We start from the raw sequence: 13,019 nt of genomic DNA, 5'->3' as shown, positions 1-13,019 counted from the left end.
TTTCTATCAGTGTTTGAACATTAATATTTAGAGAGTTTGTACAATTTCCATTCAAAGTTTAAAATGAGAACCACGCTAGATCACAAACGGTAACTAAAACACAGTTCAGAATTGTATGATTATTCACACTCTCTTTCTCTCTTAACACTGTTAAACACTTTCTTTTCTGCCAGGGGGGTTACAAGGAAAATTGTGCACCATAATTGTATCTCAGCAGTGTTCCAAAACATAATGGTATCATCATTACATATAAACTCTTTAAAAATATACTTCTGTCAAAAGACTTGATGACTACTATGTACACTACAAAAATAAATTTTCATATAAATAAATTATATGGCATAATTTTATCTTTGTAACTGAAATGACACAAACCCACTCCTACCAAAACAGGCAGGCAATGAGACCCAGTTCGGATATTTTTTTCCTTTTAACTCCTTACACAAAAAGCTACAACGAGTCTTTAATGTAAATGTTATATACTCTTTCCTATTTAACATTAGTAAGCACTCTATACAAATAAAAATCCATTAAACAGTAACAACATAACTGTAATAGTGTTTTCCAATAGAAATAAAATCCCTGCATCTTGTTTGTTATAAACTGGCATGACAAATACTGTAAGAAAACATTCTTATGATACAAAAATATAAATATCACCCATGATTAAAAAAAGTTACAAAATAAAACAAACACTGCCAGCCACTGAGTTCTCCCCTTCCCAATGTGACTATGGAGAAGCAGCAGACAGCTCACTCACACACCAGCACACAGGAGAACTTGGGCAGGGGCAGGCAGGAGACACCGCGGCTCACCCTGGCCCCCTTCGCTCCTGAGGAAGAGGAGGAAGTGAGGCAGCCCCGGTGTGGTGGAGGTGTCAGTGGGAGCCCTGCAGGCGCTTGGCGGTTAAAGGCAGCTTCCAATTAGCATCATACAGTTTTGTGGCAGAGTGTGTACGATCTGAGGTCACTATGCTGCTAGTGCTAAATGGGGCCCCTCGTCTTTTTGTCATTCAGAGTTTCCAGGTGAGACAGTGAACTGGACCAGTAGGCAGTTGCGACATTAACCCTTAGTGTGCATTGAAACAGTAGCTTATGTATCACGGGAATGACACCAGGCTCTCACCACCTGCTCTTCGAGTGTTCACATTGGAGATCTGTAAACAAGTGCCTCATATCAAAGTGTTTTCAAGTGAGCAAAAAAAGGCATGGAAATTTGTGCATTCTACTTATCCCCATTCGTTACGCTGGCAAGGTCTGTGGGCAAAGATAGACTCCCTGAAGCCACTGGAGAAAAACACTTTCCTACCAAAGAATTGGCCACTGCTGTTCAGGCATTGTACTCCAAAACCCCACCATTACTGTGGTTAGGAACAGAATATTGGTTGTGTTTGTTTGGCTCTGAATACGTAACTGAACATCTGCCTGCTCTAAAAACAGCTTGGAGAAGAGCAGAATAAAGATGAAGAAAGAGGAAGTCAGAGATAATGAAAACTTCTATTAGTTTTTAAATTAAGGTTCTCCATTCGTAAGGTTTCCAGCTGGAACACAGATTGTGGTGTTTTTTACAGACCCTTCACCTGCAGCTGTCCCCTTTTAGTTTAAAAAAAAATAATAATGCAAAAAGCTAAATTAGTTTCGCAAAGAGATCCCAGTTTAGCTGTTTTAATTAAAAGTGCCACTGCAGCATGGGAAAACACAAACTATAGAGAAAAGAACATCCCAGGCCTTTCGTGTCATTACAGTCCTGGGCTCATCCAGAAAGCCATTTATATTTATAAAGTGAAAATAGATTTTTTTTTTTTATCCTTCCATTTACTTTTTATCACTTACTATTAACTTCCTTCCTGCCATGAAAGTAAGGTGACCAATGGTACTGCTTCCAATGCTGGAAGGACACAGCTGAGCTGTTTCTCACCACCAAACAACTCAATTATCCAACTTCTAATGCCACGCATAGTTAATAGTATTGATATCAAAATAAAGCATATGCTCACTGAAATTCTATAACCAGCATTTCTCAATATCCAGCACCTTTGGAAGTGGAACAAGGATGGTTATAGTGTTTGCACTTACCTGGCACCTTTTACAAAGAAAAATTAAAGGAAAAGAATCAAAATCAAAGCACTACAGGAACAGTAACTAAGCCTCACAACATTCCTGGGAGGTAGGTAAGTGTAATTACACCCATTTTACAGAATGAGAAACTGAGGCACAGGGCAGTTAAGTGACTTGACCAAAGCCATGTGAACCAAGTCATTAAGTCTGTGGGAAACTGAACCACAACCTCAACCTTGACTCCCTGTCTTCTTTTCTATTTCAGTTGGGCCTTTCATGATGGCAGTCTATGGTGCATGTTCATAAACACCAACATGGTTTTCACTAGTGCCTGCTAACAGGGAAAGCCAGACTTATATCGGCATCAGTGGGTTGATAAGCCCACTAAGTGTTGCCATACAGTAAAGGGAAACTACAGTACACCAGGAACATACACACAAAAGCATGCAAACTTCCAGATGCACACATGGATACACACAGCAAAACAGAACCTGCACATAGCTAAATCTATTTAAGCCTCCCAGATTAACTTGCTTTTCTTCGTATCTGCTTATTTTAAAAATTATCATGCATAGCGTGTTTGAAAGTTAGCAGTAACACCTCATCCTACCACAGGGTTGTGATACGCAAACTTAAAATACTTTAAAGAGACATGTACCTTAAAAAAAACCCTATCACATAAGCAATATTTGCATAGAGTTATACACGTAAAGTATAAAATATTTAAGCAGCAGCAACTTATGCTGGAATTTAGAACTAGATTAAGCTTAGTTGTGGCACAGAGATCAATGTACAAAAAGTACAAAGCGCACACAATATTGTCCCCATTCTATTGCCCAGAGGCAAATGACTCCAGACTATACTACTTTACATTGTTCTTTTGTATATTACATATGTGTACATCTTTTAAATACTTAAAGAAATATTTAACAAAATAATACAATAGGTTACAGTAACAGTGAACTGTTGTCCTGATGCAGCATGTCCTTTTCTACAACTTCAAGCAGTTCTTCAATTCAAGCAGTTCTGGAAATAGAGTTTTCTATCTTTGGCCTCTTCTTTGCTTCAGTTATTACCTTTTACAAATAAAGAGAAAAGAAAAGCAAATATTCATTAAAGTTCAAGAAAAACAAACAAATCAAGCTAATCCGAAATTCATTTCCTGATTCTTGTGGTTACAGTTAGCGGTTAGGAAACATGGGCTCTGCTTTCATATTAGTCATGAATTTCCCAGTAACGAAATACTTGGGCCAATTAAAAAAAATGCAGATGCTTTAATTTCTGAGTTCCCAGCTCCAGATACCTGCAACAAACTCAGTCAAAACCAATGAATGCTTCAAGAAGGAATATGCTATATTGAGTACGGTGCACACTTAAGAATCTCACACCACCATGCAGTTCAGCTTGAAAAAGCTTAGCCCAAGTATTTTCTTATTCTGTGGATACTGTTACTTGCCACATTTCTAGACTGCAAGGCTAAAGGCATTCATGTCTATTTGCACTTTGGGATGTTTGGAGAGAAGTTTCATAAATCAGAGGGTGATGTTTTGATTAAGTCATCAAAAATTTTCCATCAAAACTCCCCGTCTGTGCGTCTGTGCACGCATACATGCAAAATAGTTCAATAACCCAAATAAAATGGTTTCGTCTGGTCAAACTAGTGTCTGTCACTGAAAAGCTCTGAAAAACAGAGAAAACAGGGGTCCAGAGCCAAGTAACTATTGTAACACTTTATCCCAGAAGAGAAAAATGGGGTTAAATTGGTGAGAAATGGTTTTAGGCACAAGCCCCAGAAACCTGTCAGTGTAAAAGCTCAATTAGCTTCTCCCCTTCAAAGTATTCGCTATAAAATTAGTAGAAGATTTTCAAGAACATGAACAGCTTTATTCTTCCCCAAACATCTGCTGGAGTATCCTGTCTGTTCTAAACAGCACTGTAATCTGCTGTTGCCGGCCTAAAGACAGGCTATGATTTATGTATCACGTCTCACAAGTTCATGGGGGTATCTGTTGTTTCACAGGAACATCTTAAACACCATGCTAGGTTGGCTCTGCCCTATGCAAATCTGCCACAGGCACTGCAACTGACCCAACGGAACCCAAGGACTCCCCCAGGGTCTCCGAATGTCGCCTCGCACACAGCAGTGCACGAGGCATGGTGGGGCCTTCCCACCTCTCACTTAGCCCATCTCCCATAGGGACTCAGTGCTCAGACTTCAAATTCTTTCACAGAGTTTTATTCAAGAGGACAACCCTCGAAGCAGCTGGCAATGTTACACTCTCCTAGGCAACGTCATTCTGTGTAATGTTTCAGAACGTGCTTGATTCAGGATGAGAAGACAGGACCTATCAACAGTAAATGTAGTTGCACAGCTTTAGGAATGTTGCTCATGATCTCTGCTTCATTCTCCTCACCCAGTAAGCTGGGACCGCATGATGTACCTACCCACTTTGCAAGGCTCTTGGAAGCAGTTAATGTCTGAACCCACTACAATTGCTCAGTGTTGGCAAGTACTATATTACCCAACCTGATTTCTAGTGCAAAATGTACTATATTCACAGTTTAATAGCAGATTTAAGATGATCAGCAACCAGTAAGTAAGCCTACCTGAGGAACAGGTAGCTCAGAGAATTTTATCTTTCGCCTTTCTTTTGATCACACCATTGCCCAGCACAGGCAGAGCTTGCAGCTACAGGAGACGTACCTACCTTACTGTGAGCTGTTGCTGGGCGTCCTTTCCTCACATTCGACATCTTGCAGTTCTATAACTTCTACTTTAGAATTTCTTCTTTCACACCGCACATTAAAAGGCACATGGGGGTCCTCAAATGGCCCATGGTCAGCTTCATGGTATCCCTCGTAGGACGGAAAGCTCCCTCCCCGAGAGCTGTGGCTGTGCACCGCAGGGTGGACAGCAACAGTCACTGAAGCTGAGGCAGTCACAGTAGTGATAGGCTGGCAGTATGCTGGTCCTGTGGTGCCCAGGGTGCTGAACGCTGGACTTCTTATGTTATGAGAACGAGTCTTGTGGCCCAAGCGATCCCTGTTGCTGGGTCCTGAATGCCCTTCAGTAGAGATTTCAAACGCGTCCCTGCGAGGGCGGTAAGGAGGTGGTCGCTGCCCTTCCCTCGCTTCCCGTTTAGCTTGTCTGCCCTGACGCCATGTCTGCTGTGTGCCAGGCTCTGGATTCAACTGTGATCTGGGGCTCGACTGATGCTGTGCCTCTGGCTGAACCACCTGAAAGAGCAATGCACTGTTATGCCTTTGGCACAGCAAGGCAAACAAATACCACACTCGCTTGTGTTTTACGCTGGGAACAATTGTAATAATGCTGTCCTGGCTCTAACAATTACGATAAAGCTGACCTGGATCAAATTCTACAAAGGAAATGTTCTAGAGTTTGATAACTGTTGATTTTCCAGATAGTGTTTGTCTGAAGTTATTAAAACCTGGAAAGCATACCTTCAGAAAAACACAGGATGACAGCTGAAAACATTAGTGTAAGCTTCCTACATACTAGTCCATCTTTTCAAAGGGATCAGTGACAAGCACTTGATCTTAACTCATTCAACAAGAAGAATTGCAGGCATTTGGAAAAGGCTCTATTCCATGGAGGGTACACACACAGGATGTTAGTAGGGTAGTTTGTATAGACTGTAGGAATCTGTTTTCTGATTTCCATAAAAAGCGTGAAGCGCAGCGGCCACATCAGTCAATAAACCGTGACCAACTTCAAATGTGGCTGTGCTTGTACCTATTTCTAGGCCTCTGCTGAACAAAAACAGATCCGCATTGCAGCTCAGCATGCAGCATCAGCAGGGGTAGGAGACAGAGCTTTTTCACTTTCCTTTGAAAATGCAATTATGGCAACCCAGCAGCAAGATGCAACAGGCTCGTGGTTTGGTACAACCCTGAAACTGTTTTCTTCTGGCTCTATCAATCTTTTTCCCCAAAATGTGCTGGCAGAGGAGAGGTATATGAGATGGGAATCCACAAGGAGTTGTGTGCAAGAGGTCTGGATCTTTTAATCCCTCCTGTTCTCTCTCTGAAAATAGTAACCAAACAGACTGAGAGCTCTCTCTTGTGGCTGGTGCCAATATGATGCAACAGCAATTACACATGCCAAAGACCTCTGCTTTCATACCATCACTTTACTCCCAACTTGATCCTAAAGAAGGGGACCCTTCACTCCCTGCTTACAACTTTTGGCACAAAGCCACAAAGCATAATCAGCAGAAATATGAAAGACCTTCCCACAAAAATAAATAGTGTAAATAACCCCAAAACACTCTCCTTGCCCTCCTGCCAGTCAATATGCTTACACTGGATCTTGCAAAGACAGGATTCTCAGTGGCTTCCACTATTACTTGGTGGACTGGTGCCCCAGGGCCTTGCGCGGCCTCATACTGATGAAGCTCTTCACTGATGCCGGACACTGTGGTTTGAGAGCTGTACTCTGAATCAGAGGAATCTGACCCATTGTGTGTGTGCGTGGGTGGCAGTGCAAACCTCACGATGCTGGGGGCCAGCTCAGGAGACGGTGTAGGCAACCTGGTTTGTCCACTGGTTGGAGAAACCTGATAATGACAGTGCATTCAGTAACATTCAGTTAGCATTAGCCTTTTAATCACTAGTACTTGACACAAATGATGTTCTCCAAATTCACCCTCTCATGCGCTGAGAACCTTAGCACCAGTTTTCTGATGGACGTTTATCCCGATAACCCATTCTTCCGAGTACCATTGTCTCAGGAAGTTCATGTAATGTGTGCGCGTTCATCCACTTGCATTTACAAAAGTAGTAAGCGGACTTCCCTCTCACTTCAGCATGCGTTAACAGTGATTTCATAAAATCACCTCAAATGTGTATGTACAGCATGTTTTACTAATACTAAACCAATAAATACTTCTAAAATATTACTAGTGCTGTACATACATATGTTTTACTCTTGTACACGCACATACACATATAGACACAACGTGATAAAGACTGCCCTATGTAAGGCAGTAATTGTAAAGTAGACATAGAATTGTGTAGAGCAAGTAATGAACAGTCAACAACCAAATACAAATTTGATATCTATGAATGATTTTTGGCTGGACTTGGGCTTTATACTGTAAAGTCATCAACATCTAAGTGAAGGCTTCCACCCATGAAGAATGTTGCTTGAGCCAAAAGCATACCACAAGGAGGGGCGACAGGACAGGAGGGACCTTCTGGCAGACCAGTCATGGCTGTCAAGGTGTGGTCTGCAGACCACCACTGCTCTATGTTGGTCCACACATGCCTTCCTGGTGGTCTGCTCAGTTAAACATTTTGAGGAAAGCAGCAGAGGCAGTGAAGTAGGAAAGGTGGTGTGTGTACAAAAAGAACTGTCTTTTGCAAAATCCTGGGAAAAAATCCCTATTTTACAAACTAGTCTGCATATCACATTATGCTTTTAAAAGCATAAATAATCGTACACTTGTATCAAGTTTGCTGATTGCAGCCTCTAAAGCAATACTTATTTAAAAACAGAGGAGTATCAACTACATAACAAACAGCACTTTTGATAAAGATTACAAAAACTCCACAACAACTAGAGCAAGAAACTTGCAAACTAAAACCAAACAAGCAAATTAACAAAAAAAAAAAAAAAAATCCAAGATAATTTAAAAATAAAGCGTTTCTATGGGGGAAGGGGGGGGGGGGGGGGAGGGGAGTTTGATCAGGGAGGGCAGGGGTGCAAACATAACATTATTTCTTCTGTTTGCCATTAATTTTACTGACCTCAGGGTATGGTCCAAAGAACGAAAGAAGAACAGGAAGCAGCACCAATCCATTAAGAACTCCCAGAATGGTTAAGATTGCCAAAACAGCAAAGAAATACCTGAAGTAGGGTTTAAGGGTTTTGGGGGGAGAGAATAGCCACAGATATTGTTAGAAATAAGGGATTAAAAATTATTCCTACATATTTTAAAACAATACATATACTAAATTAAATCTAATTGTTACTAACATTGCACAAAATAATTATATCACTTTCTATATAGAAAGATAGATTTTTTTTACCTTTTGAATTAGAGAAGCTACATTCCACAACTCAAAGTGTTAGTTGGTAAAGGAAAGAAAAAAATTACATTTGTTAATTTCCCAGAATCTGGAAGCATGTAATGTTATTTATGAATGTGTTACACAAACACAAAAATATGGAATGTGCAGGGAATAGCTGAATGGATTGAAAGCACAAATACAATGCAAAGGGGCCCCCATTAGTGAAAACCCAGCAGAAGCAAACAAATGAAGTGAAGGGTGTAGAATTCAAACAATTTAGCCTAGAAGGAAAAGAAGCCCTCTTCTCCCAGCAGCTAATCCACTGTGAAATGCTTCTGCATCTTACAGCAGAATCTCTAATTAAATCTCCAGTGTATCAGGTAAGGGTTTCCCTTGCTGTTCATTAATCACAACTTTCCGCCTAGAATTCTGTGAGTTTCAGTTTTATCAAATTGCAACCCTTTTACAACACAGGAACCCACTTTCTGCAAAGAAAATGCTGCCCATTCTATAGTAAGCTTCAGCATTGTACTGAGCAGGAGCACTCCACAATGGCAGAGCTGCATTGCAGGCTAATCTTTTGTTGAACAATTTAGCATCTCTGAATACTCTTGTTTTGCGTCAGCCAATTCAAACATAAAGGGTGAAGTACTATGGAAGAAGAGGAAAGTGCACAAGTGGTTGTCCTTTCCCACCACTGAGGGCTAAGGTCTCGGATCCTTCATGAATACCAAGGTAAACCTGTCAGTAAAAGGAAAGCCTTGCTAGTTGGTATTCGGCACAGCTGGGGCTCAGACTAAACTTAAGGCTGTGTTGTAACTAATGATTTTGAGGACTCAGTCTTGGTTAATTTCGGGAGGAGAAGGCAAAGGAGAGGGACAGAGGGCAAGTTTGCTACTAATGGGTCTGCTGATTGCACTGTCTAGCTGGCAACAAACTTTACTGCCTCACCATTTCTACATCTGATCAAATGTATCAGACTCCTGTAAAACTACAAATATCCTGCTATTGTAAACATTCTGATCTGCATTAGCAAAAATCAACAAGCCAATCTACTCTACTAACATAAACCAAGAGAACTTTATACTGGGACAGATATCAACAACAGGCATTAAAAACATTTGCATCTCATCCATCTAGCTCTAGGATAAACAGGAGGATTATAGCTCTGACCACTTGGTGTATACAATGTCTGTTAATTTACTTAATCTTCCACGTTGTTGGACTAATCTATCACTTTCCGGAAGTTTGGGATCTTCTTCGCCCACTATAACAATGATCAGGCTCCCATAGTTTATTTTTTAAACAAGGCAAACTAAAGTCAAATTGTGTTAGAAAATGAGAAACTGATGGCCAAAAAAAGTAAAATGACATTAAGTTGAAAAATTGAAAGGCTCATTTTATAAACTGAGAGAACACCAAATCCAAATTTGGTGTGAAGGGCTGCTACAATCTTCCATTTGCTATGATAGAAAATACGCTTGCCAAAATCTGGTAGGTTAAGTAGGAAATTAACACAACAATGTACCCTTGTAAATTTAGGTTAAATCTGTAAGTAACCTAAATGTCAAAGTGTTCCAAACATTACAAGATCAGGTCCTAAAAGAATAATTCTCCTTGTTTCTTCAGTACCAATAAAGTTAAAAATACTGACTTGGGGAAAAACACAAATTCTATTTCAGGACATGCAATATCTGCACAGTAGTAATACATAGGTTTCATGAGGTCTAACTGCAAACTGCTTGCTTTCTTCAAATCTCTTTTATACATAAACAAAAAACCTTGATGAGATTTAGCAGCCGTCCTCTCAGTTCCTGCCTCTGACATTTTGTTGTCCTTGTTGTCAAATAGATGTCAGTGAAATCTAGTCATCTATCCAGTTTATGTCTACCTAAGCAGTTAAGTCACCTTTCAGAGCATTTTTACTTTGCCAGTTCTACCTCAGTTCCATTTTAGAGACTGGATTTTTTTTTCATGTAGTAGTTTGCCACAAAGAACCTGTGTTACTTTTAAGATTAGCCATTTGCAGAGCTCCACAGGTTGTTTGGAATAGAATAGGATCTGTTTCATTGCAATTCTCAAATTCCCCTGAATGAAAAACTTGCTTTCCACTCATACTCGACGAGTTCACATTCTTAATTAAATTCATAAGAAACAGTCTGCCTGTAGTTCTAAACAGAAGGGCCTTCAGGCCTTGCTTCACGAAATTTTAATATGAAGCTCTGTGCTCATACTTATGGTTCCCCAGCTCCCAAACAGGGCTTTTTTTTTTACCCCTCCCTGTTCTACATCACTGTAAACCTCACACAATGATAGAAGAAGGCCCACAGTGAGTCACTTGCAGCACAGTTGCAGTATGTTTGTATGTTCATATGTCCTTTGCACACAAACTGTTCTGCATACAAGAAATCTGGAAGACCTAAAGGCTAAAGGTCAAAGCCAGTTAATACTGGACAATACTAGACACCTTGAACTAACTCAAACCCAGAATTAGCAAACGTTGCTAAAGAGGGCCATTTCTGTGTTCTTTCATGCTGCGTGTCAGATTTTCCTGGAACAGGTTTTAATACCAGCAATGGAAACACTACCGCGTCTACCATGTAACAAGGAGTTAATAAAAACAGAGGGAAAGCAGGACTATGATGTAAGCATGCTTGACACACCATGCATAGTAATAAAATGACAGATACGCTGAAGTGACCAAAAATTAAAAGCATACTTATTTTTATTTCAAAAGAAAGTCAAGACACACACAAATGCTTTACCTGACAATGAAATCAAACTCTGATCCTGCGAGCATTAACACTCCAAGCAGAGTGGACACAGCCCCATCCAGCACTGGTGCAAACATGTGTTCCAATGCAAGGACAGCCCTGCGGTTCCTGTCTCCTATGGCAGTTAAAAATGCCTGAAAAACAATTAAATCCACTTCATTAGACAGATGCACACAAGCTTCCTATAGCTCTTCTCATAGCATGCACACTTTTTCAGCAGTTAATTACTTCAAACCAGAGTTTATTAAACTATAGCCAGCTAACCTTCAAGAGAAGGCCTGGTTCTGCAGTCATACCATATAGCTGCTGCTGCTGAAATCACACAACCAGAGTAACTACTGTTTACAGAGTCAGACCATAGTAATAATTTTGGAAACAATGCCTGCTTGCATCAGCAGGCTTTTGTTACCAGGTTTTTCTTATTTCCACCTGCAAGAATTCATTTCATGGTGAAAGCACTTCAGGTGTCGTAATTACAGGGCTACTTCTTTCACTCCCATGGGGCCAGGGCTTCCATGACTTTAACACTTCTATTTCACTGAAAATAAATGTTTTTGCAACTCCTACTACTTCAAAGCTAGCAGAACTACACATATAAAAATGCCTTACGAACAGTGCTGAACATGGTAGCACCTGAGCAACAATATGACTAAGTGAAAAGTCCTCTCTTCAACTCCTCAGGGAACAAGCTGTTATCTAGAACAGTCAAAGGCTGTTGTTCCATAGGAATTTGTCTTCTCTGTGTATGACTTAGTGGTTTAAGAAGACAAGAACCTGGTTTACCTTTTTCCTGTGATTTTTAAGGGGTTTCTCTTTGGCAATTCTCTACTGCCTGTTAAGACACAGGCTCCAGCAGCTATCTTCCTCTTGGTCTAAGAATTTAAGTCTCTCTTCCCTAGCAGCTTATTTTCACTTCCCTGACAAATATGGGGGAAAATCAGCCAACACATTAAAATTTACCTGGTGAGACAAGCAGACCGAAAAATGGGTACAGGTGGAGTGAGATTTCCAATCCTCACTTCCGTAGGTAGCCAAACCATGTATTGGACTAAAAGTGGTCTGTGAAAAATCACCAGGATATTGTACATTCCCGTATACATAAATAGATAAAAAATTCCATTCAGGGTAAAGGCAGCTGTCAGTAAGACGACTCACATGAATGTGAACTATGGGATCTGATTCACAAACATACTATTTATATAAACATATGTATATGTATGTAATTAGAGAATGCATAATACAAGAGTGTACTATGGAGTCAGAATTTATTTGCAGAATTAAAAAGATGAGGTTACAGTTCACAAGCAACGATGGAGAACTGAGCCACAAGTGGATCATAAATGACTCTCAAACAAGTTCAAGGAAGCTTTTTATCAACAGTTCCAGCATTGCATTTTTTGTTTATGCAACACTAGTTTGCTTATATGCAGGAAGTGCAGTGAAGGTCAGTACTGCTGCTATCATCTGAGGTCTACTAGACATATTTAAAGGCTGTGTTTGAAAATTTTTGACTCCAGAGTCAATGTGAAAAAATGGCAATTTTCAGAAAATGGAATTTTCAGTTTGCTGGGCATTTTATCTTCAGCCATAGATGACTTTTTAAATATATATATATATACACATAAAGTCCTGTAAATTAGCTTAGTTTCTTTCCATTCGGAAACAACTGTTTTATCCTTTTTTTATTCCAGTTTTCCTGTTTTAAATCTTTAGTTCTAAGAAACTGTCATTTATTTCTTCCTTTTGCACATTACTAGTTTCTGACACTTCCCAAACTATTTCAGGTCCTAGCAAACAAGTTTACCTCCAAAAGCCTAACTACCCATAGCAGGAGGGGGAAAAAAAGATGTCACCACTGCAGTGATCCAGTTGCTCCTCTTTAACCTTACCCTACTTCCCCTACAATTTTTATTAAAATTATTCTTTACATCCTGTCACTTTATATGCCCCAACTTTGTACATCATCTACAAGTTCCCAAGATCTGGCCATCTCCAGTGTGCTAAGATCCCTGTTAGTTCTCCTCCCTTTGCCACCAGATCCTCTTAGCAGTCTACAAGTCCTCCTTTTGAGTCTAAAAGGCCTGCTGCATTCCCATCCAATGTCACCACTGCTTTCCAGCCCCCTCCCTTCACTTCTTGTTGGATTGTTATAGTA

The 13,019-nt window shown here is 40.2% G+C and overlaps 1 protein-coding gene across 5 annotated transcripts in view; it reads right to left on the bottom strand.

Moving 5' to 3' along the window:
* Window positions 1-1,607: 1,607 nt before the first annotated feature.
* Window positions 1,608-13,019, bottom strand: part of PTCH1 (patched 1) — a 67,523-nt gene continuing 56,111 nt past the window's right edge. For 3 of the 5 annotated variants that reach the window (XM_057426428.1, XM_057426430.1, XM_057426429.1), the window contains 5 exons: window positions 10,856-10,998; window positions 7,827-7,926; window positions 6,380-6,634; window positions 4,766-5,294; window positions 1,608-3,133 (listed from right to left, as the gene is read on the bottom strand). In XM_057426428.1, coding sequence (XP_057282411.1) covers window positions 4,767-5,294; window positions 6,380-6,634; window positions 7,827-7,926; window positions 10,856-10,998 — 1,026 coding nt within the window. In that variant the 3' untranslated portion in view covers window positions 1,608-3,133; window position 4,766. Of the gene's footprint in view, window positions 3,134-3,236; window positions 3,361-4,765; window positions 5,295-6,379; window positions 6,635-7,826; window positions 7,927-8,108; window positions 8,139-10,855; window positions 10,999-13,019 lie in introns of those variants that run through there. The other 2 variants (XR_008974553.1, XR_008974554.1) reach the window with 2 other exon arrangements.

This window comes from Pezoporus wallicus, unplaced genomic scaffold (genome assembly GCF_028554395.1).
Source record: "Pezoporus wallicus isolate ANWC-B61680 ecotype Strahan unplaced genomic scaffold, APGP_CSIRO_Pwel_v1 contig_7162, whole genome shotgun sequence".
Taxonomy (NCBI): Eukaryota; Metazoa; Chordata; class Aves; order Psittaciformes; family Psittacidae; genus Pezoporus; species Pezoporus wallicus.
This window is presented reverse-complemented; position numbering and strand designations above follow the sequence as displayed.